General features: G+C 46.6%; 1 protein-coding gene across 1 annotated transcript; it reads right to left on the reverse strand.

Annotated features, from left to right (window-relative positions):
- Window positions 1-2,268: 2,268 nt before the first annotated feature.
- Window positions 2,269-11,489, reverse strand: LOC103541429 (pepsin A-like). Its single transcript, XM_070566064.1, has 9 exons — window positions 11,434-11,489; window positions 10,816-10,975; window positions 8,672-8,789; window positions 7,678-7,792; window positions 6,764-6,967; window positions 5,084-5,200; window positions 3,815-3,959; window positions 3,624-3,722; window positions 2,269-2,551 (listed from the first exon to the last, which is right to left on the reverse strand). Exons 1-9 carry the CDS (start codon window positions 11,487-11,489, stop codon window positions 2,402-2,404), a joined length of 1,164 nt encoding a protein of 387 aa, XP_070422165.1. The 3' UTR covers window positions 2,269-2,401.
- Window positions 11,490-25,589: the final 14,100 nt, after the last annotated feature.

The raw sequence follows: 25,589 nt of genomic DNA on the forward strand, positions 1-25,589 counted from the left end.
GTGTGAATGGAAAGGATGGAGGAGCTGAGCTTAGACCCCTGAAACCCTGAGGAAACAGAGAAAGATGGATGGAGAGGAGGCCTGAGACTGTGGAGGAGGAAGGAGGGTCCATCTCACCTTGTGGAGCAAAGCAGGAAGTGTCAGAGCAGGTATGTTAGCACAGGCTTTTCCCTTCCAAATGACCTGTTGAGTGGGGAGCCTTTTTAACTTCTGTCTGGATCCAGGAATCCCAGGGTGAGGGAGTGGACGAGGGGCTGGGAGGGAGAGTCTGAGCTGCAGCTGTGGGGGAGGAGGGAAGGATGTGGCCAGGACCAGGAGGACAGGAAGGGTCCAGGAAGATGTGCCTGCATCCCCTGCCTGGGGTGTGGTGGGTGCTTGGAAAATGTCAGAAACACAAGCCGAGCCAAGAAGCCAGGACACCAGGAAATTCCTCTCCAGAAACCTGAGAGGTCCACCTGTCTGTCCCAGGATTAGATATGACTGGGACAGAATGTCAGTGGGAACAGGAGCGACCCATCTGTGGTCTGAAGCATGGCCTCAGTCAAATCAGATCCACTCTTTTGTCTTATACTATTTGCTTCCTTTTAAAAAGTCGTCTCAAATTCCTCACTCGGTCAATATTCATTGTGCGTCTGCAATGTGCTGGGCCCTGCTCTTGCTGCTGTGGCCCCAACAGTTAAAGGATCAGAGTCTCTACCCTGGAGGATCTGAAACAAGTACTCCCGTGAATGCGTGATTACTGATGCGCCAAGTGAAGGAAAGGAGGGCCGGGCTCTGTGAGAGGGTGGGCAGGGAAGGCCTCACAGGGAGGTGACACTTAAGCTGAGATCTGCAGGACGCTAGAAAAAGGGAAAAGCAACCCAAAGGGAACAGTGTGTGCAAATGTCTGGAGGCAGAGAAGTTTGGGTATTTGAGGAGGTGGAAGAAGGCCAGTGTGGTGGGAGCTCAGGGTAAGAGGGATCAAGGTGAGACAGGGAAGGCAGGTAGAGAGCAGAACTTGCAGGGTGGGGAAGTCACACCAAAGGTTCATTGTCTTATTCCAAGTGCCATGGGAAGGCGTTAATTAAATATTTTAAGCAAGGGAAGGATGCGATCAAATTTATGTTTCAAAAAGGTAGTTCAGCTGGGGAAAATGGGCCGAACGGGATATGAGTGACACTGGGGGACCTGGAACATGGGGTGGTGGAGTTCACCCCATCCCTTCTAGACCCTGACATCTTAATTTGTGTGAGTGATACATGACAAATTGGGGGATGATGTCCCAGGGTTTCCAAAGCCATCTTGTTCTGAGCACTCCAAAGTCACTCCCTCTCAGGCCAGTGTCTTCAGAGGGCAGTCTGGGGTCCAGCTGTCGGCAGAGGCAGGAGCTATGGGAATTGTCCCACTGTGGGTGTTGAGGAGTGCAAGACCGTGATAGGGTTATCAGCAAATGAGGAACTGGGATCCGGCTAAGCTGAGTTAGAGCAAAACAGATCACTCTGCAGCAGGACTTCTCAGAGGCTTTGCTTGGAAAGGAGCCTTGTGAACCTTGAAGAAGGGCCTAGAATGCAGCGTGCTCCATGCTTATTTTGAAACTCTATTTTCCATTGAACGTTATCTTACCAAACTCGCTCTGAGAAACTCTGATCTAAATCGTTCCTGTTTGCTAAGGGGCACCCTCAGTTCCTTCCTCACATCTCACAATGCTCAGGGACTGGAAAATCAGCCTATTTAATTACTGATGGGGAGACGGGTCAGTTCAGTGTCTTGCACCAGAGCACTGAGGGGTCTCAGGTGTTAGCCAGGGTCACCCAGTAATGACAGAGAGCAGCAGGGTAGACTTGGGGGTGTCAGCTTCTGTCACCTCTCTGGCCCATGTCTTCCAGAAAAATCTGCTCACCTGGCCTACTTAGGAATGTCCCATCAATGGCCACGTCCCCTGATCTCTTTCCTTTCCTCATTATTTCATATTGGCTTTCAGAGAAATGTGAAATTGACTCCCTCAACCGGGAACTTAGGGGCTCTATTATATCAGGAGGCAACGATCCTGGGATTTCCAGTCCCCACGTCTTCATATGATGCTCACAGTCCAACCTGATGAGACCCATTTGTCTTCCTGGTTCTATTATGAAGTGTGTGCTGCCACTGTCTCTGTGTTTGGTGCTGTCCTAGTGGTCATTTCTGCCTCCCACCCTGGTGTTCTGATGCTAGTGATGTGAGGGAGAAATATCGACAAAGAGAAGCAACTCCACAAACATGTTTATGAAGACTATGCTTTTATTCTGTTATTGGAAAGAGAGGGAACAGGGCCAACATTCCACCTCCACGATCCCATGGGAAGAACAATCAAGAGAATTATGCACATCTAGGTGGGGAGAACTGAGGACAGATCTTCCTGCGAAGTGGCCAGAAAGACTCAGGCTTAGGCCACGGGAGCCAGGCAGATCTGGTTGTTGGCTCTGTCGAAGATGGTAAAGTACTGGCGGATGAAGACGTCACCCAGGATCCAGAGCTCTCCGCTGCTGGTGTCAAGGTCCATGCCCTCGAAGCCACTGATGCAGCTGTCATGCTCCTGGAGAAAAGAAGAATAAAGGCACAGATGGGACACAGACTCAGCAGTGACAGGTGCTGGGGCATCAGCATCAAGGGCCATCGTCCACTACGTGGCATGTGCAAGGAGGAGCTTCCTGGCTCGTGTGGGGGGACTCGGCTCTTCTTAGCCTGGGGTCTGCCTGTATGAGCTGTTCACTGTGCTTGGTTCCAGGGACCACTAGACATGATCCACTGTTTCTGGCAGATGCACAAACCCTGATGTCAGCATTGGAGCTAAGGGGTTTAGGGGAGCTCAGCTGCCGGGAGGATTTTGGAAGCCCCAGCAACACAGCCCTTTCTGATTATTCTGATCCCTTCCGGTGGCGAGCTGTCAGTTCTTTTCATTCACTAGGTCACTGGCCCACAACCTTGGCTGCACATTAGAATCTCCTGGGGAGCTGTACATACACCCAGCGTTAGTCAGACGTGACCTCCTACTAATTAATCAGCTTCATTGGGTCGTGGCTTGGCATCAGTACCACTTGCTGAATAACATGGACCCACTGGGCAAAATGAGTTTTCTACCTGGAGTTATCATAGAAGGAAGGAGTTGGCCTGTGGCTCATTTGACAAAAGATGTGTCACTTGGTAGAGACAGTGGGGGCGTCATAAGCCCTGACCCCATGGAAGTTGGGATTGCCATTTGCCCAAATGTTTGCAGCGTTGATGTGGTTAATACCATGTGAGTACCCTAACCACACTCTGAGCATGGGGAAGCTGTGGTTCTCAGATGAGGAAACTGAGGCTGAAGGAGGTTGCACCTGGTTCAGAATCAATGGGCTAGTAATTGAGACCCAGAGCGTGGACACAGGGGTCCAACTAGAAATCCTATTTTCATGCCATCAGTGTTTGCTGCCCTTCTCCCCTTGAGGATGCTGCAATGAAATTCTCATTCACACATTTAATTTGAATGTATTCTTTTTCTTCGACGGCTGTCCAGGGCAGAAGTCAGCTCCAGCTCATAGAACTGCACTTTCTCCCCCTGCCAAGGGGGAGTGTGTGGCCACATTCTATGGAGGCACGTGTAGGTGGGAGACACGGAGGCCCCTTACCTCTAGGATGTAGGCACTGGGACTCAGAGGGAACTCAACACCATTGATGGTGAAGACGATGTCGGGCAGGCTGTCGATGGATGAGCAGCTGATCACCGCCTGGAAAGAGCAAGGGTTGGAAGGGATTGCCTTCCTTCTGCATGGCTGTCCCCCAACCTCAGTCAACAATGGGGCAGCCAAGTCCTGCCTACCTCGCTGGAGTAGTCCTCGCTGGCTCCAATGTAGCTCTGGATATTGTCAATGGCAGAGGGTGGGCCAGCCAGCAGAGAGGTGCCGGTGTCAACAATGGCCTGGCAGCCCCCGCTGCAAGCGATGGACTCTCCATTCATGGTGATGCTGAAAGCAAGATGCAAATAAGGGTCCCCTGAGCCCCCAGGGGGTACATCTCCCCAGTGGGGAGCCATGTGAAGGTCCCTCCTCCCCATCCCTTGGCCAATAGATAAAATTTCAGCTTCTCTCCTTCACGCCCTCATTCATTCCTGCTTTCATTTACTCAACACATCTTCGCTGAGTGACTACTCTGTGCCACCCCTGGCAGACGAAATGCCAAATGAGGCAGCTACACAGTTTTTGGCTTCAGGGAGCTCACCGTCTAGCTGGAAAGATAAGTTATGACAGAGGAAGAGCCGCATGAACAGGATACTGGACGGGGGAACAGAAACACAATCCAGATGGTTGTGGGGAGCAACCAGGGAGGCCCTCTCAGGGAAGCAGACAGCATGAGGTGGGCAAGGAGGTGAAGAGCTGGAGGAGAATGTCCCAGGCAGAAGGGAAGGCATGCAAGGAGGGATGGAGATGAGAGGAGCAGGGGCGGGAGTGGGAGGAACTGATGAGCTTTTAGCATGACTGGGGCAGACGTAAGGGGACCTAGTGTCCCTGTTTGCCCAGGACTGTCCTGGTTTTAGAACTCAAAGACTTGAGTCCCAGGAAATTGCTCACTCCTGGGCAAACCTGGAGTCACCCTAGCAGGTCAGTCGGGGGAGGAACAGCAGGGGAATGAGGCTGCATGGAGGAGGGGTAGCCCAGAAGGCGAAGTTGAGAAAGAACCACCTGAAACAACTTCTCAGCCATTTGCCCTATCCATAGACTGAATGTGACATTTTTCCTAGAGTGGGAGGGGCATGTGCTGGTTCATAAGTTCTGTAAATGACAAGTCATGAGGACTGGTGGGTCCTCCAGCTCTCCTCAGGGATGCTGGTGTCCTGTTTCCGTGAGCAAAGGAAAGTGGCTTCCTAATCATTGCAGAGCATCTGGGGTCCCAGACAGCTCTTCTCCTCCAAGGAGGGGCCTTTCTCAGCATCTCTCTGGCTTGGCCAACTTCCACCTTCTCCTTCTGGGGTACGTTTCACTGACTGGCTGTTCCATGGGGATTCTGGAAAGCTCACTTAACTATGAGTCCATAGAGAAGTGAGATCTGAGGTCTATCAGGCTAGTGCCCATCCATGGCAATGTCATCTCACCTGTCCACGGTGATCTGCCAGTAAGCCTCTTCAGAAACAGGCACCCAGCACAGGCTTCCAGAATAGTAAGAGGAATCGATGCCACTGAATATCACCATGCTGCCACTCTCGTCATCGCTGTTGAAAGTGGGGAGAAAAGACAGGAATTCATTCTTTCATCTGAACATCCGCTGTGTGCATCCTAAGAGCTACCCTTGGTTGGGCTCTTGCCAGTGCCAGGAGCCGTGCTGAGTGTGACGGACAGGGTTTCTTTTAATCCTCACGTCAATTCCCATCCAGTGGCCCCTATTATTATTATTTCCACTTTACAGGGAGGAATCTTAGGTTCATAGAAATGAGGTGACATGCCCAATGTCACACAGCCAGGGAGTGCCAGGACCAAGATGAGAACCCAGGCCTTTCTGGTTCCAGAGTTGTGATTCCAGCACATCCTCACTCTCGTTGCCGTGCGGACTTCAAGAGATGTGAATATGTGACTGCGTTTGGTCTTAAGGCCTTGATAGTATAGATGCCTGATTCTCAGTCAAGAGCACTTTTGCCTCCAGGGGACATTTGCCAATGTCTGGGGACAGTTTTGGTTGTAATGTTTGGGTGGGAGTAGGAAGTGCCACTGGTGTCTAGTACGTGGAGTCCAGGCAGGCTGCTAAAGATCCTACAATGCATAGGACAGCCCCGAACAACAAGGAATTGTGTGCCCATATGTCCATAGCGCTGAGACTGAGAAACCTTGATCTAGTTGAGAGATAAGATGGCCCCATGAAATCTCTAAGTCCCGTAAAGGCAGAGGATGTTTAGGAGCCAACTTGAATATTAAGTGACTAAGAGGATAAAAGGGCCTCTTGTTATAAATTACGCTTGTTATAAATTTCTTCTTTGTTAATAAAATAATCCATTTTATGAATCTCCACAGTTTCAGGTTAGATAGAGAAGCAAATGTGGATGATGATGAGAATTTAATCACCAAAAAACTGGCTGCAGATACAAACGTCATCACTCATCTGACCCCACATCAACCTTCCTGTAAATATCTGACAAGACAACGCAACACACTGAGACTATAGCTGAAGAACTAACAATTGAAGAAAAACATCAACGATGACAAATGGCTTCAAAAGAGTAGAATGAGAGAGTCAGAGGAAAGTTGAGAGTCTCAGGAAAACTGATGACACCCTCAGATATTCCTGCATAAACCTCGACTCAGGCAAAACCAACACTTACTTTATTCAGTCCTAGAATTAACTCATAGTCACAACAGGAACCTAGATTTTGTTAACTAATGACAGAAACTTGCGTTCATCTTTTAAAAGTTTCATCGTTTAAGATATAAGTCCCCTTCAAATCTTCTTATCATCGCTATGGAATTCCAGCCCCTGTTTTTAATGGACTCTTTTTAAATGGTGGTCTTTTGGGGGCCAATTTGAGGGGACTTGGGCTGGAGAGCAAATGACTAATGACATTTGAGTTGTGTAAGTCAGGGTGACAAAGCCTCTTGCTGGTAAATGAGATGAATGAAGACGGTTCATCAGAGAGAGATTTGGCCCCATTCTCTACAAAGCTACACCTCTCAGCCTTAGACATGGACCTTTCGGGTCCCTTGCTGGCTGAGACCCTCTCTACCGCTCCCAGCGCCATACAGCCCTCTGCTGGGCCAGGTGACTGTGACCTCCCTGCCCGACTTACGAGCTCAGGTAGACAGAGAAGAGGTCTTGGGAAACCAGACCCTGGTCCCATATGTTGTCAAAGACGGGAGTGGCCCCAGAGCTGGAGATGCTGGGGTAGGCGAGACCCAGGATGCCGTCAAAGGGAGCGTAGTACAGGAAGGAGCTGGGCTCCGACTCGCTCAGGCCGAAGATCTGGTTGGTGTCCTCAATGCCTCCGACCCGAGTCGGGGAACCGAGATGTTCACAGCCAGCTTGTGTTGAGTGAGCCCTGCAGGGCACCAGCCCCAGGCCCAGAGCATCCCTGGTTCATCTCATGTAGGACTCGGTTTCTGGGGCCTCAGGCTGGAAGGAGGGGAGAGCGACGGTCTCTGGGAACGCTTGTTATTCTGCTGGAAGTGACCATTTTAGCTGATCTCCAGATGGCCACAGTCTGCGACTTGGTGTGAGAATTTGCCGCAGAACAGATGGGGTCTATGTGTTCCTGTTTCAGATGATTGGGTGCAAAGCAGACCCCAGGCAAATCAGAGCCCTTGACCCCTGTGGCACACTGGAATTTGGAGGGTGCTTTTTACATGTTTGAACTGGACGGGGGCTGCAGGTGGACGGAAGAGAAAGAGGAGCAGGTACTAAAGGAGAATGGAGCCTTTTCCTTCGTCTCCCCCAGATTCCATAGCACTCAGCTAGGGTGGGGCTGAGGTTGCCTTATGGCTCCAGGCATCTCACCCCCTTACCCACTACTGTCCCCCCTAGAAATGTTGTGATGTCTCTGCCACTTCTGCATCCCCCTCCTCAAATCAGGTTACTTTGGCGTCAGTGAGACCCGTATTGCTTGGATAGCCTGATTCTGGGGGTGCAATGTGGCCCCCAGGGTCCCCAGAAGCTGGCCCTGGGGCTGGGCAGGAGGAGGTGGTGAGCCAGCAGGTGCTCACCCTGACAGTGTTGTATCTGAGGACGCCTGTCATGCTGCCGGTGCCATAGGTGATGGATATCGACTCACTAGTGGCCTCGTAGGTGGAGGAATCCTCAGGGTTGAACCTGTTGTGGTCTGCTGGGAGGGCAAGAAATGACATCGTTAACCTCCAAATCCAAGAGAGAAATGTGGCCAGTGATGTCTTTCTGGGGTGGGCTGCCTTGGTTCTGGGTGGGGCTTTGGAGGAGAAAGGTGCCCTTTTCCCCAGACGTTGCAGCCCAAGCATCCCCAGGTTCCATTCTTGCCTGGTTGGATCAAGTGGGACCATCTTCTCAAAGGAAGGTCCCCAGTCAACCCCACCATCCTCCTAAGGACCCCAGGCAAACACTGAGTAGAGCAGGCCCACGGCTGCCCATGGCAATGAGCCCCTTCACAGCGCACTGTGAACAGCCCACGACACAGCTACACTGTCACGGTCACAGCCCTACAATGTTACAGTTCAGGTTATGAAGGGGAGGATTCCAGGGGCTCCTCTGAATCAAAAGTCATGTTAAAATGCTAGAAGAGGAAGGAACTTGAAATGCTGTCCATGACTCTCGATTATAAACACCTTTCCTCAGCAAACCAATGACTCTTTCTTTAAACTGAGATCATGGCTCAGCTCAGTCATGCTTTGAGTCACTTTCTCATGTCAGGCTCTTGTCTCAATTGGCCATCTCTTACCCCTTTAGCCCCGTCTCCCTTTGGTCCCCCCTTACTCCCCTTGGCTGTGGTTGTGCAGGAGAGCTGCTCTCTGCCATTGGACTGAACCCCTGGAGGCAGGGACCATGTGTGATTCACCCTCTATCCCCAGGGCTCCTAAGCCCTTGCTGCACACATGGGTGCTCAGGAAATGCCTGCTGAGAGAATCCCTGAGGGACTCCAGCAGGCTTGAAATTGGACCTGTTTGAAGCCCCTGAGCGTTCAGGGCTCCCAGGTCAGTGGGCGCTGGGGCCCTGGGCAGGGCCAGACACTCACAGCAGGCAAGACTGGAGCAGTAGGTAGAGGGCACCCACAGGTTGGAGGAGCCGGTGTCAAAGATGACGGTGAACTCCTGAGGGGGAGTTCCGATGCTGATGGTGCCGAAGTACTCCTCCTGCGGGGTGGGGACAGCACAGATCACTCCCCATCCTGGGACTCCCCCAGGGAGCAGGGCCTCCTGGGGCTTCTCCTCAGCTCCCCACCCTCACTGCTCTCCTTGCCTTTCTCTCCCTGTCCAATGCAGCCATCCTTCAAGGCCCTGCCTCGCCTCCTCTCCTTGATGTCTTCCCTGATTGCATCCCTGTTTCCCTCTGACTGTGTCTTCTAAGCACCATCAACACCTAATAAGAATCTGCTGTCCCCTTTCAGCTCTCCTCTCGAATGTCTTAGTCGTGCCATCCTAGAGAACACACCATCTCAGAGGACAAGATGGAACCGAATAGCACCTAGCAGAGTCAATGATTAAATGCTCATTCAGTAAATTGTCGATTGGGAGGTAAAGAAGTCACCTAAAGATGGAAACCCCTGGAGATATCTTGTTCTTAAATCGAGGTGTGTATAGCAGTTTTTGAGGAAGGGCATTGTCAGGATTTTTATTCTTAGCGGCAGCCCTGCCTCCCTCACCAGCAGTTCTAGCCATGCTGGGCTGGCTCTTCTTTGATGATGACAAACTCGTTCCCATCCTAGGGACTTGCATTTGCTATTCCTTTGCTAGGAAAATGTCTCATCTGGATCTTTCCTTGGCCTGCTCCTCCTCTTCAAACATTCAGAGCTCTAGTCACACATCACCTCCTCAAAGAGGCCCTCCATGACCACTTCAGCTAAATTTGCCTTTCCCCCATTTGTCTTCTTCCCATTACTCTACTTAATTAATTTTTCTTTTCAGGTCTTGTCATTATGTGACATTATCTTGGATATTTAGCTATTTGTCTCCTACTTGCCTTCTCCTCTATAACAAAAGCTCCAGGAACTTTGCTGCTTCATCACTGTTTCCTCAGCTCCTAGCTCAGAGCCTCTGGCACGTAGTAGATGCTTCATAAACATTTGTTAAGTGAATAAATGGGCTGGCTTTACCAAGCTTTTACCCAGTCATGCCTTGTGCTAAGCCTCCAAAAAAATGTTACTATGTTAATTACTCACAACAACCCTCTGGTGGTAAAATTCGTGGTTCTGTTTGACAGAGGAGTAAACTGAGGCTTGATCAGAGAATTTAAATGACTTGCCCAAGGTCACGTGGCTTGGAACCATTAGAACCTAGATTTGCATCGGATCTGGCAGATTTCAAGGTTAAGCTCTTAACAACAGGCAACATTGCTTCCTACCTTTGGCCCTATGCCATTCACAGGGGAGACATAATCTCTACTGAAGGGCATGGCTTGGCCATTGGGCCCCAAATAGAACAGTGAGTCATCTTCCTGAAGCTCCACACCAATTATGTCACCCCTATGATTAAGATGATTCAGTGGCAATGAGGATGCAGACTCCCATCAGAAACTCAGGTCTGGCTCCATCCACAGACCCCGAGTCCTCAGTCTGCACCTCCCTCCCTCCCTCTCTGCCATCCCTGAATGCTGGCCTCCTTTCCTCAAATGCACTCTGCTCCCTGCTGTCCCAGGGTCTGGCACAAGTCATTCTGCTCTCTGGGACTCTCGCCTGTCCTCTCCAACCCCGCTTCTTCTTCTTTGCCCTGGGGAAGTGTTCCTGCCCACCAGCTGCCACCCTCTAGCATTGTCACCTTCACTGCATAGCCCTTGGTCTGTCTGTACTTTTCATTGATGGTAAGGCTCAGTGATGATTGTCTCTCCCTACTAGACTGTGAGCCCCATGAGGGCAGGGGCTGTGCCTGGTTTTGTTCCTTGCTGCTTTTCCTGGTCCCAGCATAGTACTGGGCACATAAGGAGGTGCTCTGCTCACATAAACACTGAATGAATGAATAAATGAATGAACAAAGGAATGAGACCAACATCTCTGACTGTGAGTTTTCCTGCCTTTCCTGTGCCTCTGAGATCCAGGGAGCAGACCCTTGGGTTACTTCCTCAGGGCTTAGAGCCTGGTCCAGCTTCCACAACCTCTGACACCTCCTCTCTCCTCTGAGCCAAGTCCTTGGAGCTGCACCCCCACACCACCTGCCCTGCACTCACATCCTTGTAGTTCTCCAGGCCCTCTGTGGCTGCCAAGGTGGCGGCCTCCTTGGGGAAGTACTTGCTGGCTGGGTTGCGGGGATGCTGCTTGAGGAAGTCCTCCAGCAGGCCATTCTCCCGCAGGTTCTGCCTCAAGGACTTCCTTTTGACAAGCGGAACCCTGTGGCAGAGCATTTGCAAATGGGTTGGTTTGGAGGAGGAAGTGTAATTGGGGAAGGAGCCTACTCATGGGGTGCTGTGGAAGGCCCGGAAGGTAAAGGAAGATGATCCAAGAGAGGAAGAAGGAAGGAAGTCAAGAAGGGAGATGCTCCCATTTTTATACACAAATGCAAAGATGTTCAGTGGGCACCTAAGGGCATTCTGCCCACTGATGGAGCTGGGAACCAAATCCAGCACGGACTTGAAGTCCTGGGATGTTAATCCCATCTGCATTGCTACCTCCATAAAAGGACAGAGAGAGACAAGAAAGGAGACTCAGGTTGATGGAAGACAGCCAGGAGGTGTATGAAGGAGCAAGCAAAAAAGAAAAAAAGAGAGGAAAAGAAGACAGTGTGACAAGCAGTGAAGGGAACCACCCCTCAGAAGCTGTTCCTCCTGCCGCGTATCCCCCAGACTCACTTGTAGATAAGGCACTCAGAGAGCGCCACCAAGCTGAGCAGCAGCAGCCACTTCATGGTTCTTCCTGGGTCCCAAGTCTCCAGAGAAGGGAAGAAGGGTGGAAGGCGTACAGCAGAGGCAGGAGCTGCTCCTTATATGCAGCACAAGTTCTCGGGAACCTGCCTTATCAGCCTCCAAACGTCACCCATTATCCTAACCCCAAACAGAAAGGTTCCGATATGATAGTCCCCACCCCTGCGCCATGTTCTGAGAAGTGTCTATTTGGGCAGATTTCCACTGTAACCACATCCCACAATTAGGATGCACCTGCATAGAGAACGAGCCATGGAAAGGTGGCTTATTTCTCAAATAATGAAAAGGGCCTGCATGAAAACTTGACAAGCTGAATGTTTTGACAAAATTGGTCTAACATGCACTTAACACTGAACAGATGTCAAATGAGCTCAGTGTCATCTCAATTTGTCCTGGTGGGACAGATGCTGGGGTTCCTGGAGAGCAGCTCCCCGCTTAGCGATGGGCCATGTTCCTTTAGTTGCTAACCCAAAGTGAATTTGTGGGTCGTCTTCTAACCCAATGGATTCTCCACTTTGTAGGATTTATTCGGTCTGTGCAGTCCAGTGGCAACTTATTGAGGAATTGTGGAAGAGGGGGAGATATGGGAGGGAGGTCACCAGGAGGTAGCCGGCTCACCTGCAGTTCTTGTTCTGAAATGGATTCCCTGGGCCGTCCCAGGTTTTTCCAGCATCAGGAGACACAGATTTTATAAAAGCTCCCAATGTCCCCCAGTGCTCTGGGTGAGCATGGAGGGGTGGGCACTGTGGATCAAGTTCAGGACCAGTGGTGGTTAGTACCAAGCACATTTGCATTTCAACCTCACCCACTAAAACATCTTTGTGCCCCAAATCTAGATCCTTGCCCCATATTTTTACATCTTCTGGTGCCTCCATCCTCTCCTCTGTCTTTTTCTCTTCCTTGAGGCTTTGTGTTTGATCTACATTCTCATCATTGGGTTGATCTCAACTCTTCCGTGGAGGAGCTGATGGTCCTGAAAAAGTCTGCTAAGTCCTGGGAGCACCAGATGGAGACCCCTGGCTCCAGGCCATCACTGGGTGTGCGGGGAGGAGGGGCATATGCTGGGGGTGGGTCATCAAGGTCTTTAAGGATCAGTAATGTCTTATGCTGGCTGTGGTTATGTGGGGGCTCATCATTATTTTGTGTACTATATGTATCCGTTGTGCATATCTGAAACCATTCATCATATTTTTTCATAGAAAGAAAGAAGGACAGAGTCTTTTGTGTGTAGCTTTCAAGTTGGAAATGAAGGGAAGTGTGGTTGGGGGTAGAGGGTGAGTCAGGGACGCTCAGGACTGAGATGTGGGGAATCAACCCTGAAGAACATGACACATGTTTTATTCATCATTTATTTTCCTCCATGAATTATATGGTGCATCGACATGTTCAACACAGTGTTTAATCCCGTGTAAACTTGGTTTCATTAAGAGCAGCTTGGGAATGTGGCTCAGAGTAGGGTCACAATTCCGTAATTAGCTGTTTTTGCCCTTTGCCAACGATTCTAGCAACTTACACAGGGCAATATCGTTCATGTGTTTCTCTTCCTTGGCAGTTACGGGACACAGCTTAGATTTATCAACCTCTGAGTCTGAGCTCATTCTGGTAGGTAATATTATTATCACCATTTTACACATGAGGAAACTGAGGCACAGAGACATTGTGGCCACTTGCCTGAGGTGACACAGGTAAGAAGTGACCGAGCGGGGGCTCGAGTCCAGGTCTCTGTTACTCCCCGTGCCTTCTCCCTGACTCCACTTCCTGGGGTTTACTGGGGGCCGTGGAGAATCTTATGAAGAGCTCTGGCTCCCGAGTCTGGGTTCGAATCTCAGCCCTGTCTCTGAACAGCTGTAAGACCCAGGACTGCTGATCCAGCCTCCTGGAGACTCAGTTTACTCATCTGTGAAATGGGCATAATAGTACCACCAATTGTATAGGATCGTATGAGGATTAAATATAGAGTGTTAACCAGCCACACACACACAGCAGCTAAAATGAGAACAACTGCCAATACCAAGTGCTGATGAGGATGCTGAGCATGTGGAACTTTCCTACAGTGCAGGTGGGAGGGGAGATGGCACAGTCACTTTGGAAAACAGCTGAGCAGTTTCTTATAAACATGCACTTACCGTGGACTCAGCCATCCCTCTCCGGGGTATTTACTGAAAAGAAATGAAAAACACGTGTCCACACAGATACCTGCACACAAATGTTTATAACAGCTTTTTCATAATTGCCCTAAACTGGAAACAACTCAACTGTCCTTCAACTTGTCCCTGGATGAGCAAGTGATGGTGCAGCCACACGGGGAACGAGCCGTCAGCAGTAGAGACAGAGGAGCTGCCGGGTGAATCTCACGAGCGTTGTGCTGAGTGAAGGAGACCAAACTCCAAAGGCAACACTTGTAAGATTCTGTTTATATGGCATCTGGAAAAGGAAAATAGTGAGACGTGAACACAGGTCAGAGGCCAGGGGAAGACGCTGTCTGCAAAGGGGCACAGGGGATCTTTTTGGGTGATGGAAAGATTCTATCTCTAGATTGTACACTTGAAAAGGCAAATCTCACTCTGTGACAAGAGACCTGATGCCCCCGACTTCACAGCAGATGACGGGCTCAGCCAGTGACGGCCACATGGTGGGGGTGAAGGGAATGGATACCAGGCTCTGCCTGTGGAGGCTCCTTGGAGGGGACACATGGGTTCATTTCAAATGAAATGTTGTGATACCATTAAAGGAAATGACAAAGAAGAGAACACTCAATCATCATCCCTGCTTCCATTTTGGTCCTTTGGAACCAGGAGTAACATCTGTCTATGCTCTGCTTTTCTCCTCCACATTCAGTGGTGGGATGATGAAGTTGGGGGTGAGGCGAAGTTCCGAGGAGCTGAGTGAGGACTGTGAACATTTCTCCGGGGCCCTGGGTGCTGGGTCCTCCAGACAGGCTCTTTCATGTCATCCTGAGGTGAGAGTGTGGTGGCCAGAGTCCATCTAGGAGGGGTAAGTAGTGTCTATGTTCCCCTGTGCACCTGGAGCTGACTTGCAAGGCTTGGAGCCCAAAGCATTGATTTTGGGGGCACAGCTTGTCTGTGGGATCCTCACAGGAATTTTGAACAGAGGAAAAATATGTTTGGGAAGCAGAAGGAAGAATCCTTGGGCAGTAAACTGCAGGACCCATTTGCACATTCATTCAACATGTTTTTATTATGCACCAACTACCTGCTGGGTAGTAGGCATGTTCTGGTTGCTGGGAGTACGTCCATGAGAAAGGTGGACACAGGCCACGCCTTCAAGGAGTTTGTGGTCAGCTCAAGAGGGCAGAGAGAGGAGGTCTCTTTCATTCCCACTCAGATTGGTCTTCAGGTCACACTAATGGGAAGCTCTTGGATTGGTGAAGATAGCTAAGTCTTCCCACGTTAGAGATTTTCACACACTGGGGGAAGGTGATGTGCTTAGTGGCATCCATTCCAGGCTTATGGCTGGCTCTACAATGGCCCCCAATTATGCTTGCCACCTGATATCCATGCCCCTTATAATCTCCTCCCCTTGAATCTGTCCATGACCTGTGACTTGCTTCTAACCATTAGGACATGGCAAAGCAGAGGGGATGTCACTTTTGTGGTTCCATTACATGAAATTGTCACTTCTGTCTTGACAGCTGACTGTTTGTATGGACTATCTCTGTGGCTGGGTCTGATGAAGCAAGCAACCCCATGGAGAGGCCCACACAGAAAGGTACAGAGCGTGGCCTCCAGCCAGCAGCCAGCAAGGAACTGAGGCTCCCAGTCTGACAATGTGCCAGGACCTGAATCCTGTTGACAACCACGTGAGCTTGGAAGCAGACCCTCCTCCAGTCGAGCCTCAGAAGAGACCACATCCTTGCCTGACACCTTGGCTACAGCCTTGTGAGTGATCCTGAAAAAGAGAACCCAGCCAAACTGGAATCCTGACCCAGAAAACCCTGAGAGAATGCATGCGAGTTGTTTTAAGTTGCTAAATTTGTGTTATTTTATCACCAGCAGTAGAAAACCAATACAGGGCTAGAAAACTCCACAAAGATCCACCTGGATACCTCCCACTCTTCTCCATTTGGGGCCTGTTTCAATACCCTTCAAGGTGGCTTTCTGCTCAGGCCACGTGAGTGATCTGAGAAAGAGGGCGTTGACATTATTGCTCTGCTTCTCTGCAAACCTCCCTCCACACAACAAGGATTGCACTTCCGTGGCTCTTCATGCTTTTCTGAGTGTTTTCAGACACATGATCTCTTTAAAAGAATTATTCCTGCGTTGTCCTCCTTGACACAGTTCAGAAGAGTCAAGTGATCAGCTCAGGTTCACATAACTGCATAGTGACACGGGAGACCCTAGAAGCTGGGGCCAGGAAGCTCTGGTCTTGGGAGGCTCTTGTCCTGGGCCAGGCTCTCTTCTCACACACGTCCACCAGGTTTCTGTCCATTGGTTGGAGTGTGAGGTGGACATTTCATGATGGCCACAGCCTCCATCCAGGGACACTCAGAGAAGCCATTCTACCCCGTGCCCAGAGGACCTCTCAGGAGGGAAAGTGGAGTCCTGACTCCAGGGCCACGTGTTCTCCGTGAGGTCTGATCTTCAGCCAGGGACGACCCATGGCTGCCAGCAGGGAAGCCACATAATCTCATCTTGCTGGACTGGCCTGGCAGAAAGATTAAACATCATTCACTTTGCCATTAGCCCCATGTGGCAGCAGGCTTTGAGGGGCACTAGAAACTGAATCGCTAATGCAGGGCATCCACTGCCAAGAGCACAGGTGTTCTGAAATGTTCCATGAACATATCAAGTCAAGCAATGGAATGAAGCCTAAAGAACCCAATCATGTTGGAACCAAGATGGAACACTTTGGCACAATAATTGTTATCCAGCTGGTCTGATGGCCTCTTGGTCCTGGAGTTTCACCACCATCTTCTTCCACTTTGCTTTTTTCTAAGAAACATAGAACTCATAAAGGATTGGATGTGAGAAACCCAGGCTCAGAGAGGGAACGTGGCTTGCCTATGTTCAAGAGCCAGCACATGGCGAGCCCACACCCATGTCTGGGCTTGCTGACCCTCTTCAGGGCTCCTTCTGCCACACCATGCTGTTGCATCAGACAAGAGTGTTTGCTGTTCTTTTTTCTTCTTCATTACCTCCTTCCTTAATCTCTTCCTCTGCTTTCTTCCATTTTTAAAATTTAGAATTTAGGAACTGAATTAACTTTGCAGAAGACTAATTGCAAATATGTATTGAGTACTTATATGTTGAGGAACATCATATATTTGATTTCTTTTTTAAAATGATGTATAATGGTATATAACATTATATTAGTTCAGGTGTACAACATAATGATTCAGTATCTGTATATATCGCAAAACGATCACCACTATAAGTCTAGCTAGCATCTGTCACTATACATAGTTACAAAATCTATTTTTCCTTTCACTTATTGTGGTAACATTTGTCTATAACATTCCATAAATTTTAAGTGTGCATACTAGATTTTGATTTCTGTGTAGGTTGTATCATGCTCACCACCCAAAGACTAATTACAATCCATCACCACACACTTGTACCTAATCATCACTTTCGCCCTCCTCCCTCCCTCTTTCCCTCTGGTGACCACCAACCCAATCTCTGTCTCTATGTGTTTGTTTGTTGTTGTTTTTATGTTGTATTTATAAGTGACATCATACAGTATTTGACATTCTCCCTCTGACTTATTTCACTTAGAATAATACCCTCAAGGTCCGTCCATGTTGTCACAAATGGCGAGATTTCATCCTTTTTATGGCTGGGTAGTATCCCATGGTGTATATACAGCACATCTTTATCCATTTGTCTCTTGATGTGCACCTAGGTTGTCTCTGAGTCTTAGCTATTGTGAATAATGCTGCAGTGAACATAAGGGATCATGTATCTTTATGCATTCATGTTTTCAGGTTCTTTGGATAAATACCCAGCAGTGGAATAGCTGAATCATATGATAGTTCTATTCTTAATTTTTTGAGGACTCTCCATACTGTTTCTCTAGTGGCTGCACTAGTTTGCACTGCCACCAGAAGTCTATGAGAGTTCTCTTTTCTCCACATCCTCTCTAACAGTTGTTATTTCCTGTTGTTAATTATAGCCATTCTAATGAGCATGAGATGATATCTCATTGTACTTTTGATTTGCATTTCCCTGATAGTTGGTGATGTCGAACATCTTTCCCTGTGCCTGTCGGCCATCTGTATATCTTCTTTGGAAAAATGGCTGTTCGTACCCTCTGCCCATTGTTTATGGGTTGTTTGTTTTGTTGTTGTTGAGTTGTATGAGTTCTTTACATATTTTGGAGATTAACCCTTTATTGGATATATGATTTGCAAATATTTTCTCCCAGTTGGTGGGCTGTCTTTTCCTTTTGTTCCTGGTTTCCTTTGCTGTGCAGAAGCTTTTTAGTCTGATGTAGTCCCATTTGTTTATTTTTCTTTTGTTTTCTATGCCTGAGTAGACATGGTATTTGAAAAGATGGTGCTAAGACAGATGGCGAAGAGTGTACTGCCTGTATTTTCTTCTAGAAGTGTTATGGTCTTACATTCAAGTCTTTAATCCATTCAGAGTTCATTTTTGTATGTAGTACAAGATAATGGTCTACTTTCATTCTTTTGCTTGTGGCTCTTCAGTTTTCCTAATACCATTTATTAAAGAGAATTTCCTTTCTCCATTGTGTGTTCCAGGGTCCTTTGCTGAAGAGTAGCTGTCTATAGATGTGTGGGTTTATTTCTGGGATCTCAATTCTATTCCATTGATCTGTGTGTCTGTTTTTGTGCCTGTATAATGCTGTTTTGATTACTATAGTTTTCCAGTATATTTTGAAGCCAGGGATTGTGATGCCTCATCTTTATGCTTTTTTCTTGGGATTGCTTTGGCTATTTGGGGTCTTTGTTGTTCCATGCAAATTTTAAGATTCTTTGCTCTTTTTCCACAAAGAATGTCATTGGGATTCTGATTGGGATTACATTGACTCTGTTGATTGCTTTAGTTAACATGGACATTTTCACTATGTCTATGCTTCCAATCCATATGCATGGAATATGTCTCCACTTTTTTCATCTCAACTTTGATTTCTTTCAATAATGTCTTATAGTTTTCATTGTGTAGATCTTTCACCTACTTGGTTAAATTTATTCCTAGATATTTTATTCTTTTTGTTGCGATTGTAAAAGGGGTTGTATTCTTGAGTTACCTTTCTGCTAGTTTGTTATGAAAGCATAGAAATACAACTGATTTTTGTAAGCTGACTTTCTACCCTGCAACTTTGCTGTAGTTGTTGATTATTTCTAATAGCTTTCTGATGGATTCTTTAGGGTTTTCTATATATGGAATCACATCATCTTCATACTGAAAGAGTTTCACTTATTCATTTCCCATTTGGATTCTGTTCATTTCTTTTTCTTGCCTAATTGCTCTGGGTAATACTTCCAGTACTATGTTGAACAGGAGTGGTGAGAGTGGGCACCCATCTCTTGTTCCTGTTCTCAGAGGGATAGTATTCATTTTTTAAGCACTGAGTTTGATGTTAGCTGTGGTTTTGTCATGAATGGCCTTTATTATGTTGATGTACTTTCATTCTGTACCCATTTTATTGAGAGTTTTTATCAAAAATGTATATTGGATCTTCTCGTGCTTTCTCTGAAACTATTGGGATGGTTGTGTGATTTTTATTCTTCATTTTGTTAATGTTATGTATCACATTTATTTTTTTAAGAGGTTGAACCATCTCTGCATCCCTGGTATAAATCCCACTTGACCATGGTCTGTGATCCTTTTAATGTATTGCTGTATTCAACTTGCCAATATTTTTTGAGGATTTTTGCATCTATGTTCATTAGCTCTATTGGCATGTAATTTTCCTTCTTTATGTTGTCCTTATCTGGTTTGGGGATCAAGGTGATTTTGATCTCATAGAATGCCTTAGGAAGTCTTCCATCTTCGTCAATTTTTTGGAATACTTTGAGAAGGATAGATATGGAATCTTCATTGAATATTTGGTAGAATTCTCCAGAGAAGCCATCTGGTCTTGGACTTTTTTTGGGGGGGGGGAGGTTTTGATTATTTTTTCGAAATCTTTAATTGTTATTGTTCTATTCATATTCTATAATTCTTCTAGATTAAGTTTTGGGAGGTTCTATGAGTCTAAGAATTTTTCCATTTCTTCTAGTTTATCCTATTGGTTGGCATACAGTCTTTCATAATATTTTCTTATACTCCTTTGTATATCTTGGTATCCATTGTAATTTCTCCTTTCATTTCTCATTATATTTATTTCAGCCTTCTCTCTTTTTTTCTCAGTGACTCTGGTTAAGGGTTTGTCAATTTTGTTTATCCTCTCAAAGCACCAGCTCTTAGTTTCATTGGTCTTTTCTACTGTTATTTTTGGTGTCTATTTCATTTATTTCTGCTCTAATATTTATTATTTCCCTCCTTCTGCTGACTTTGGGCTTTGTTTATTCTCCTTTTTCTAGTTCTGTTAGGTGTAGTTTAAGATTACTTATTAGAGATTGTCCTTGTTTGTTGAGGTGAGCAAGTACTGCTATGAATTTCCCTCTTAGAACCACTTTTGCTGCATCCCATGAATTGGTATGATGTGGTTTCCTTTTCATTTGTCTCCAGATAGTTTTTGATTTCTCCTTTGATTTCTTCATTGATCCAATGGTTGTTCAGTAGCGTGTTGCTTATTCTCCACATGTTTGTCACTTTCCCAGCTTTTTTCTTGCAGTTGTTTTCTAGTTTCATAGCATTACAGTCAGGAAAGATGCTTGATATGATTTCAACATTCTTAAATTCGTTGAGGCTTGCCTTGTTTCCTGACCTATGGTGTGTCTTTGAGAATGGTTCACGTGTGCTTGAGAAGAATGTGCGCTTTGCTGATTTGGGATGGAACGTTCTATATATTTCTCTTAAGCCCATCTGGCCTAGTTTTTCATTTACTTCAACTATTTCCTTGTTGACCTTCTATCTGGATGATCTATCCACTGATGTAAGTGAGGTGTTGAGGTTCCCTACTATTATTGTGTTGCTTTTAGTTTGTCCCCTTAGATCTGTTAATAGTGGCTTTATATACTTCAGTGCATCTGTGTTGGGTGCATATATATTTAAAATTGTTATATTTTCTTATCAGAGTGTCTCTTTTATCATTATATACTCCTCCTCTTTGTCTCTCATGCATTTTTTATCTTGAAGCCTCTTGTGTCTGATATAAGTTTAGCAACATCTGCTTTCTTTTATTTGTAATTTCCTTGGAGTATCAGCTTCCATCCCTTCACTCCGAACTTGTGTTTGTCTTTAGAGTTGAGATGTGTTTCTTGCAGGCAACATATTGTTGGGTCTTGTTCTTTAATCCATACAGCCACTCTATCTGTTTTGATTGGAGACTTCAATTCATTTACGTTTAGTATGATGACTGATATATGAGGACTTAATACTGAGATTTTTATCTCTTATTTTCAATTGTTCTTTTTTCCCTTGTTTCTCTTGCCATCCATTTCTGACTGTCATTTCAGTTTGATGATTTTCTACAACAATTTCTCAGTTATCTCTTTATTTATCATTTGGGTCTCTGCTGTGACTTTTTGTTTAGTGGTTATCATGAAGTTTGTATAAAAGATCTCATAGATGAGATAGTCCATTTTCTGATAGCCTCTTATCTCCATTAGTGTAAGATGGTTCCATCCCTTTTCACTTCACTGTCTAAGTTATTGCTGTCTCAAATTATTCTGTTTTGTATTGTGAGTTTGTGATTAAAATGAAGTGTTTATAGTTACTTTTTATGCTTTCCTTCCCTTTATCTCAAATGTTTTAATTGAGCATTTGGTAACCTGCTCTAATAGAGAGGTGTAATTTTCTGATTTTTTCTCTCTCTTTATCTCCTTGCTCAAGGCTTTGTAAACTTTTTCCTTTTTCTTTTGATTTTGAGGTAATTCTTGATCATTTCTTGTCAGAAAGTGAGTCTTGTGGCAATGAGCTCCCTCAGTTTTTATCTGGGAATTTTTTTGTTTCTCCATTGTATCTGAAGGGTAGTTTCACTGGATAGAATATTCTTGGCTGAAAGTTTTTGTCTTTCACTGTTTTGAATACATCATTCGACTTTCTCCTAGCTTGTAAAGTCTCTGCTGAGAATTGCACTGAAAACCTGATAGGGTTCCTTTGTAGATTATTCTCTTCTGTCTTGCTGCCCTTAATATTTTTCCTTTATCATTGACTTTTGCCAGTTTTACTAATATATGCCTCAGAGAAGGTCTTTTTGCTTTGATATAATTAAGAGTTCTATTGATTTCCTGTGCTTGTAATTCCATTTTCTTCTCCAGGTTTTGGAAGGTATCAGCTTTTATTTCTTTGAACCAGCTTTCTGCTCCTTTCTCCCTCTCTTCTCCTGAAATACCTATAATCCTTACATTGCATTTCCTAATTCAGTCATATATTTCTTGGAGAATTTCTTCATTTCTTTTTAGTCTTAGTTCTCTTTCCCCCTACATCCAAAGCATTTCTATATTCCTATCCTCAAGATTGCTAATTATTTTCTCCATACTATCAACTCTATTATTTAAGGAATCTAGATTTTTCTTAGTCTCATTCATTCTGTTTTTCATCTCCAACATTTCAGATTGGTTTTTCTTTATAGTTTCAATCTCATTTGTGAAGAATTCCTTCTGTTCATTAATTTTGTTTCTGCTTTCACTGAACTGTCTTTCTGAGTTCTTTTGTAACCTGTTGAGTTGTTTTTGTTGTTTTTCTGTGAGGCAGATTGGCCCTGAGCTCACATCTGTTGCCAATACTCCTCTTTTTCATTGAGGAAGACTGTCACTGAGTTAAAATCTGTGTCAATCTTTCTCTATTTTATGTGGGATGCTGCCACAACATGACTTGATGAATGGTGCTAGGTCCAAGCCTCGGCTCTGAACCTGTGAATTCCAGAGCACAGAGAGGAGCATGTGAACTTAACTGCTACACCAAAGGGGCAGACCCATGTTGAGGATTTTTATGGCAGCTATTTTGAATTCTCTGCCATTTAGATTGTAGATTTCTGTGCCTTCAGGATAGATTTCTGGGTGTTTGTCTTTTCCTTCTGGGCTGGAGTATTAACATATTTCTTCACACTACTTGGTGGAGTGGATTTGTCCCATCACATAGTGGTAGTGTCTGGTCACAGGTTCTACCTGCCACCACTTGAGGAGGGTAGGAGCTGTGAATTCTGAGCCCTGCGTGAGCCCTGTCAGCTGTGTCTGTCTGAGCCTGGGCCACTCACTGGTCCCATAGTGACCCAGTGAGCTCCCCCACTGAATAGGAAGGAAGTCATTCAGGGGCTCAGGGCTGCCATCACCTGTTCCTGCATTTATACTGAGTTGCACACCCTCATCCCTTTGGGCTGCAGTGGTGCTATGAGTGCTCTAGCTGGGAGAGCAGTCACATGCATGTACTGGGCTGCCAGGGGTGTGGAGAATGCTCACCTATCTCCACCACCTCCCCAGGGGTGCTCCATCCCCCTTCAGATGAATAGCTGCACGAGTCTCTAAGGCATCCTGATGTGCTGTGTGGGTATCCTCCACTGACTGATGAATGTCCATTTAGTTGTAGTTCAAAAGAGGAGGGAGAAAGGGAACAGCTCACTCTGCCATACTGCTGTTGTCACCCCTCTGAGATGACTTTTTGAAAGTAAACTAAGATAAGATGAGACAGTGGATCTGATTTGACTGAGGTCGTACTTAAGACAACAGATGGGTCCATGCCCACCCCCACCAACATTCTGTCCCAGTAATATTTTGTCCTGGGACAACAGATGGACTTCTCAGGTTGCTGGAGCGGAATTTCATGGTGTCCTGGCTCCTTTGCTGGATTTGTGTTTCTGATATTTCCTGAGCACCTCCCACGACTTGGGCAGTGTATGAGGCCCCAGGGTGCAGACAGGTCTTTGGAGACCCTTTCCGTGCTTCTGGTCCTGGACACACCCTTCCTTCTTCCACCTTCTCAGCCCCACAGCTACAGCTCATCCTCTTCCTCTCACTCTCTCTTCTACTCCCTCACCCTGGGATTCCTGGGTCCAAACAGAACCTAAAAAGGCTCCCTATTTAACAGATCATTTGGACTGGAAAATCCTGTGCTAACATATCTGCTCTGACACTTCCTGCTTTGCTCCAGAAGGTAAGAAGCATTCACACTCCTCGTCTGAAGTCTCAGGCCTCCTATCAATTCATCTTTGTCCATTTCCTCAGGGCCTCAGGGTCTAAGCTCATCTCATCCATCCTTTCCACTCGCGCTTGTCCAGGAGTGTTATTTTCATCTCACAGTTCTCTGTTCCACTGATCTATGGAACCCAGACTGTCCCTGAATGTGGACTCTCACACATTGCTATTGGGACGGTAAAGTGGCACAATCCCTAAGGAGCACCATTGGCAATATCTATCAAATCAGAAATGCGCATACTTTTTGGCCCAGTAACGTCACCTCTGGGAAATTATCTTAAAGATACACTTGGACATGTGCAAGTGATGTAAGTATGAGGTTATTCTTTGTAGCATCTTTTATAAGAGCAAGATTTGAAGCAACCCAAAAGTCCACCCACAGGGGATGGTTAAACAGCTTATGGTGCATGCATGTGAGGAGCTGCTACACAGCTGTAAAAGGGAAAAAATAAGTACTCACCAGATTCTTGGGATGGAAAGACCTTGAGAAGATGTTGTTAGTTGAAAACAAACAAACAAACAAACAAACAAAAAGAGTCAGCCCTGATGTCCTAGTGGTTAAAGTTCGGCTCTCATCACTTTTGCGGCCCAGGTTCACTTCCTGGTCCTGAAACCACATCACCTGTCTGCCAGTTGTGATGCTGTCATGGTGGTTCACATAGAAGAACTAAAATGACTTAACATTAGCACATACAGCCATTCACTGGAGCTTTGGGGAGGAAATCAGAAGGAAAAACAGGTGACAATACAGCCTATACTGTGCTATCTTTGCATTATAAGGAAAAAAAATAAGATGACCTGAGAGAGGGCACCCAAGAACCAGAGATCACAGAGAAGAGAAGGGGGCCTGGATAGATGTGGGATGGGGGAGAAGTCTCACTGAGTGCAATTTTACGTTTTTATTTCTAATGATGTGGATGGATGTACTACACATTCAAAATAAGTTACTGAAAATTACTTTTAAACATCTGAAAATTTATCCTAAGTAGAAATCTACTGTGGTTTCACTTCATGCCCGTTCATCTAATAATCTCCAAAATCAGGCCTCTGGAGCTGGGTATGATGGTTTGGCCTTTGGGGAATTTCCCAGATCCAGAGAAACTGACACAGTGGAACAGGCTTTCCCAGATTCTCCCCATCCTCCACTGCTTCTCAGACCCTAAGTGTGGAGTCCTAGGTAGGGAAAATGCAGGGTGTATTCACTCAAGAACAAACACCCTACCAATTGTTGGAGCCCTGGCTATTGAGGAACAGACCAGCTCTTCCCATCCATTAAAAGCACTATGCACTCATCTGGGGTCTCAAAGGTGGTCCTCCAGCCTCCTGGAGCATCCCTGGGCAGGGGCCATGCCTACTGGCCCTTACTGTGGGCATAACATCTACCTACCAAGTCAGATCCCGCTGGGGCCTCCCAACATGTCACAACAACACAGACTGCCCATAGGGGGAAGGAGGACAGCTGCGAGCCCCCCAGGGTCCTGAGAAGGGACTGTGTTGGCCACAGCATGAAGCAGTGAGAGCCCTGGTCCAGCCTGGAGGTCCTCTGTAGACAGCTCCTGCACTTTTTCCCTGGGCCTTCTTGTGCCAGGGAGCGAGCAGATGACGCAGGCTTGATCCTTGGGTTAGGGCCAGCAGGACGCATTGCAGATCCAAGAGCCCAATGGCAATAGAGAGACAAGGGTGGCATCCTCAGGCCCTTGGGGTCAACTCTGAGGCATGCTCTACATATTCTCCCAGAGAGTCCACGAAAAAACTTGGTGCCATTGGCCCATAGCAGTCATTCACTCTTAAAAGCACCTCGCTTGGATTTCTTCCCTTCTCTGTATCACTTGCCTTTCCCTCACTGTGCCCTCTGGGACCG

This window comes from Equus przewalskii, chromosome 11 (assembly GCF_037783145.1).
Source record: "Equus przewalskii isolate Varuska chromosome 11, EquPr2, whole genome shotgun sequence".
Lineage (NCBI taxonomy): Eukaryota > Metazoa > Chordata > Mammalia > Perissodactyla > Equidae > Equus > Equus przewalskii.